Here is a 5,266-nt window from a genome sequence, read left to right on the forward strand (position 1 = left end):
AGACATCAGCTGAGGGGGCAGATGGAGAAAAATCAGCCGCCTGGGGGAAACAAATCCCCCTCTGGCCCTCTAAGCAGTGGCACAGGGTGTAGAGAGAGGCCCTGGAGCCCCTCTCCTACAGCACTGCCCCCCCTGCAGCAGCTCATCTGGGAACCCCAAACCAGCGGGCCTCTGGCACAGCACCTCCCCATTACCTGTGGAAGAGGATGGATTTCACCAGGGTGACCACATCCCGGCTCGCGTTGTGCCCGGCGCACACAATCGCAACGTGCAGGAGCTGCCCAGAGACAAACGGTGCCGTTTTGAGACTGGACACCCCTCCCTCGCAGGGGCCTGTCAGCTCCTCCCTGGGGTCATGCTATGGGGAGAGACTCCATAACCCAGCCCTTCCCTGGGGAAGGAGCCCCAGAGAGAGGTGGGAGTCCCCCAGCTCAGAAGCAGGGACCAGGAGTCTGGCTGCCACTGCTCCTGTCTGGCCTCCTTCTCCAGAGAAGCAAGACACCCTCACCCACCAGCTGTGGCCCATTGAGCACCGTGGAGAGCCAGGATGAGGCCCCAGCATGGCCAGAGCACCGGGTGAGCAGTGCCAGGCAGGTTGCATATATATCCATGCTCAGCCAGGGTCCCAGCCTCCCATGCGACATCCCCTATCCACCATGCCACCGTGCCTGTGCCATCACCCACCTCACACTTGTGCACCGTCCGCTGCTTGGGGCAGGCCGTGGGGCTGCTTCTCTCGCCCCCGGGGGGGTCCCCATCCTCGGCAGAGGCCCCCCACTGCGGGCTGCCGTCGCTGCCCTCCACCTGCACCTGGCTGAGCTGCAGGCGGAGCTGCTGGTTCTCCTCCTCCACCCTGCGCACCCGCGAGGCCAGCGCCTCCCGCTCCACGTCCCGCCTCGGCTGCTCGCCCAGGCAGGGCGGCAGCAGGAGGAAGCGGCCATCTGCAGAGAAGACATGGGGCACGTGATGGGAACGGCAAGGCAGAGCTCGGCCAGGAGGGACTGGATGTGGATGATGGGGCAAAGCCCCAAATGAGAGGTCCTGGCACACCCCACGTGTGCCCAGCCAACGTCACAGCTCTGCTCCCCGGATCCCGAGGGATGCCCCTGGAAATGCAGAGCTCAGATACACCTGCAGCAACTTGCATGGCCACAGAGCAACCACCCCAAGGCCTCGGCCTCCCCTGCCCACCCTCTGTTGGGGACCGTCCCTTGATCCGAGGAGGAGGACCCACTCACATTCGAGGCTGCCCACAAAGAGGTAGAGCCAGGAGAGGAGGACGGCCAGGGTCACCGTGGCGAGCAGCAGCTTCAGCTTCACGCGCCAGGAGCGCAACATGGTGTGCTGGCGGGACAGGAGCGGCGAGGATCAGGTGGGCAGCCCGAGCCCGGCTGGCCCCAGCATCCTAGAGCCTGCGAGGGGCAGGGGAGCAGAGAGAGTGGTGTCACCAGCAGCCCTGCAGCTCACACTCAGGTGCCTTGACATCCCCCAGCAGGATTTCCCCCGTCTCCTGCTCCCTCCAGGACACCCCCTGGGTGAGTGCAGCAGCAAGGCAGACACCCTTCACCGCTCCAGTGACAGCCTCTCCCAGCTGGTACCCTCCTGCCCATGCTGGGGCATCCGGACCCCCCCAGCGCCTGTCCCACCACCCTGCTGTGGCCACACGGCTCTCAGGGGGGACCTCAAACATGGGAGGAGGGAAGGAGTCCTCCAAGAGATTTCACTCCAGCTCTGTTCCTTGCTCCTTGCCATCCCACAGGCAAGAGGAAAGAACGAAGGCTTCCCGTGGGATGAGAGAGGCTGTGCTGGAGAGGTCCTCCCCGAGCTGGGCGGCTGGTCACGGGGTGGTTAATGGAGCCTGCCCTTGAGAGGGAGCGCAGGTCCCTCCCCCACCGCCTCCGGAGGCCGAAGGGGCCAGGACTGCTCTTGAAACGGGGCCTCAAGGACACGTCCAGGCTGGGTGGGAGCGCAGCCCACGCAGAGCCAGGCGAGGAGCCCAGCTGGGCACGCTGGCTCCTTCCCAGCCCTCCCACCGGCAGGCTCGGGGGGATTCCCGCAGCGTCCCATACCAAGGTCTGTGGCAGGCCAAACACCTCCCCCTCTGCTCACAGCTATCTGCCCCAATGAAGTTTGGTGGAAAAATCCCAAACGCTTTGGTGAAACTCACTTCCCAGCACTGCTGGCTCAACGGGGCATGCCAGGGGACCCCCCTTGCCCTGCCGCGGCGGCTCCAGCCACGCATGCTGTGCTGCTTTCATTCCTCAGCGGTGGCAAGACGCTCCCCCACCGGGCACAGCACCACACTCCCCACTTTGCTCTGGCGCCCAGGCCGAACATGGGGACAGAAAGCCCGTCTCCAGAGAGCCCTGCCCCGAGATCCCAAAAAGCCAGGTGCCCAGGGCAGACAAAGACCCCACAAAGCAAGGAAACACCAACCTTTCCCCGCCAGGCTGGCCTTGCTCCACACCCCTGCCTGCCTGCCTGCCTGCTGCAGCTCGAGACTGAGCCCCTGCCCTTGGTGCAACATCTGGAGGCTCAACAAAAGCTGCCGTAGGGATGAATGGGCCGGATTAGGGTCTGCTCCCCCTCACACACACCCCCGCCTGAGACCATTGATGTGCAGATGCCCATGGGGCCACCAGCGCTTGGGGGCTGAAACAGGCAGCCTGGGAGGACACCACCCTGAGCAGCCTCTGGGGCCAGGGTGCAAATGCCTGCCCACTGCAGGAGTTGCCTGCTGCGGGTGGATGGTAAGCTCGCCAGGGCTGGGGCAAGGCCAGCCTGAGGAAGCATGGCCACCCTAACCCACTGGGGGATGCAGCCAAGCCCCCATGGCAGCAGGCAGGGCACCTGAGGGCTGCACCCCTTTTCCTGGCAGAGAAGGGGTCCTGCCGGCACCACAGCTCCCTGCAAGTGGGGCCGGGCATTGCCCTGCTTTTCCGTCCTATAAAGCACGCCAAGCGTGGGCATGGCGGGGGACAGGGAGCTGACACACGGAGCACACCAGGCCCAGGCGCCCCTTCTCCCTGCCACAGCCATGAGCCGTGCTGGACCTGGCGAGGTCTCTGCACGCTGATGCCAGCCTGCCTCCCAGCCTGCAAGCCGGTCTCCACCCCTCCTGCCTGGCCTGGGCATCCCCCGAACTTTGTGTTGAGCTCGTAGCACAAGAGGCGGAGATGAGGCAAGATGAGGGAGGTCAGCCGGCGACGAGCAGTCTGGGAAGCTGAGGGACGGGAAAGGGACTTCAGCACGAACCAAGGAGAGAGAAGGTGGTGACACACAGGAGCACCCCTCCTGGTCCCGCTTGCCCCCAAGGCCCCTCTGGGGGGGCCTCACTGCAGGGAACGGCACTCTGTCCCCAGCCTGCACGTGAGCACGCTACCGGGATGGCAATTTTGGGGGACAGGATGGAACCAGCAGCAGGCCAATTGCCAAAGACCCTCCCGGAGGCACCCAAGGACTCCATCCATCCCCTCTGTAGCACCCCCACCCCTCCTGCCATCCCTTCTCCCCCTCCTCACCTGGCTGCTCGCCTGCCCCCCAGGAGGTGACTTCCTTACCTGCCTTTCCCCTTCTCCTCCTCCCCGGGCGCCTCTCCAGCCGGCTGGCAGCCCACTGCTGCTGCTGCTCCCTCCTGGGTCTGCCGTTCCCCCGTCCTCCCTTTACTCCTCCCTTTCAGATCTGACACTTCCCCCCCTCCTCCCTGCTCTCAAACCCAAGCTCCCCCCGCACGCCCTGTGCTGGCCCCCCTTTCGGAGGAAGAAAGAACAAACAAAACAAGAGATTAAATTCGCTTTCTACTCAAGAGCCCCCAGCGCCAGGGGCACGGAGTTGCCCAAAGTAAGTTGGGAGGAATCCGCCCTCCCTCCAGCCCCCTTCCCGCTCCCAGGCCTCAAATATCCCTCCTTTGCCGAGATAAGGGAAGCATCGGGATTATTTACCCCCTACCCAGCACCTGCCTCCTCCTTTCCCGGGGCAGGTGCAGGAGCCTTTGTCTACACGGAGAGATTCTCGGGGGGACTTTGGAAGGCAGCAGAGCCCACTCCATCTCCCTTTGGCTGGCAGAGGGGGGGCTGCACGGCCAGCCCGGGATGCAAGTATGGCAAGGGTGGGGTGCAGTCCTTGCTACGCAGAGAGAAGAGATACCAGCTGCCATCGGAGCACTAGCCTCTCACCTGGACAGAGTGCAAACACCACCGTAGGTTTGGAAAGGAAAGAAGAGCTGCCCCCCAATTACCCAGGCTTGCTCCAGCCTCACCAGCCCGGGAAAGCGGGGGCTCCCCGAAGAGCGCAGCGTCCGCCAGACCTGCCCAGTGCACCGGGAGTGAGCAGGATGGCAGCAGGAGGAGCGGGAGGCCGGGGCTGGGAATGCTAACTATGCAGAGACGGGCTCTACCTGCAGCTCCCCCCACGCCTGGCCCCAGGGCTGGGGAAAGGCAGCAGGCTCCTGCCCGGGGCGGGGGCCGGAGCAGAAGGAGGAGCCCCCTTGCCCTCCTGCCCGCCTTGGCCTTGGAGGGAGCCTGCTGGAGGATGCCTGGAGAAGGCAGGGTGTAGTGGGAGGAGGCCGTCAGCGGCAGCAGGCGGAGGGATTAGGATGCAAACTGCCTGCATAGCAGTTTAGATGAAACGTAAATTGCCCCCCACCCCATAACCCAAGGGCGAGCTGCGGCAGCAAGCCCCAGCCTGCCTCCCAAAGACAGAGCAGTGCCTGCAAAGGCAGCCCTCGAGCCCCAGGGCAGGGGCAGGCTGGGTCTCCACCCAAGCAGCACTGAAATCACTGCCCCGGGAGATGCATTTACCTGCAGCTCAGGCAGCTCTTGCTTGCCCTTGCAGAGCCCCGTTACAACAGGCAGTCGCTCCTCAACAGCACCTTTCTGCCCAGCCCAGCCCCAGCAGGGAGAGGAAACCCCCGGGCTGCCCCGCTGCTCCTCTGAGTCAGCGGCTCCCCGGAGCGGGAGCCCTCCCTTTGCTCCCCCGCCTGGCCCAGGGGCACATGGAGCTCAGTCCCCAGGACTGTCCTGTCCCTGCCCCGTGGTATCCATCATGTAACAAGCCCTCCGGCTGAGGCATCAGAGGCAGCGGCCGCGCAGGGCTTACCCACGCTCCTGGGAGAAGCCCAGACCTCCTGCAGCCTCCTCCCAACAGCACTGCTCTGGGGGAGGAAACCGCCTCCTGCTCTGGCTGACCACCACTAACTCCCCACACTCTTTTCCTGGCCTCCCTACGTTGCTCGCTCCCGCAAGCGAGGGCCCAGCGGCAGGCCCGG

General features: G+C 64.8%; 2 protein-coding genes across 2 annotated transcripts in view; one reads left to right on the forward strand and one right to left on the reverse strand.

Annotated features, from left to right (window-relative positions):
• GYLTL1B (glycosyltransferase-like 1B) overlaps window positions 1–5,266 on the reverse strand; it is an 18,198-nt gene that overhangs the window by 4,163 nt on the left and 8,769 nt on the right. The window contains exons 2-4 of the mRNA XM_009329750.1: window positions 1,239–1,412; window positions 685–941; window positions 195–277 (exon numbers count right to left, since the gene is read on the reverse strand). Of these exons, the coding sequence (XP_009328025.1) occupies window positions 195–277; window positions 685–941; window positions 1,239–1,338 (440 nt within the window). The 5' untranslated portion in view covers window positions 1,339–1,412. The remainder of the gene's footprint in view (window positions 1–194; window positions 278–684; window positions 942–1,238; window positions 1,413–5,266) is intronic.
• PEX16 (peroxisomal biogenesis factor 16) overlaps window positions 1,337–5,266 on the forward strand; it is a 25,634-nt gene continuing 21,704 nt past the window's right edge. The window contains exon 1 of the mRNA XM_009329751.1: window positions 1,337–1,535. Coding sequence (XP_009328026.1) covers window positions 1,337–1,535 — 199 coding nt within the window. The remainder of the gene's footprint in view (window positions 1,536–5,266) is intronic.

Source organism: Pygoscelis adeliae, unplaced genomic scaffold (genome assembly GCF_000699105.1).
Source record: "Pygoscelis adeliae isolate BGI_AS28 unplaced genomic scaffold, ASM69910v1 Scaffold117, whole genome shotgun sequence".
NCBI classification, from domain to species: Eukaryota; Metazoa; Chordata; class Aves; order Sphenisciformes; family Spheniscidae; genus Pygoscelis; species Pygoscelis adeliae.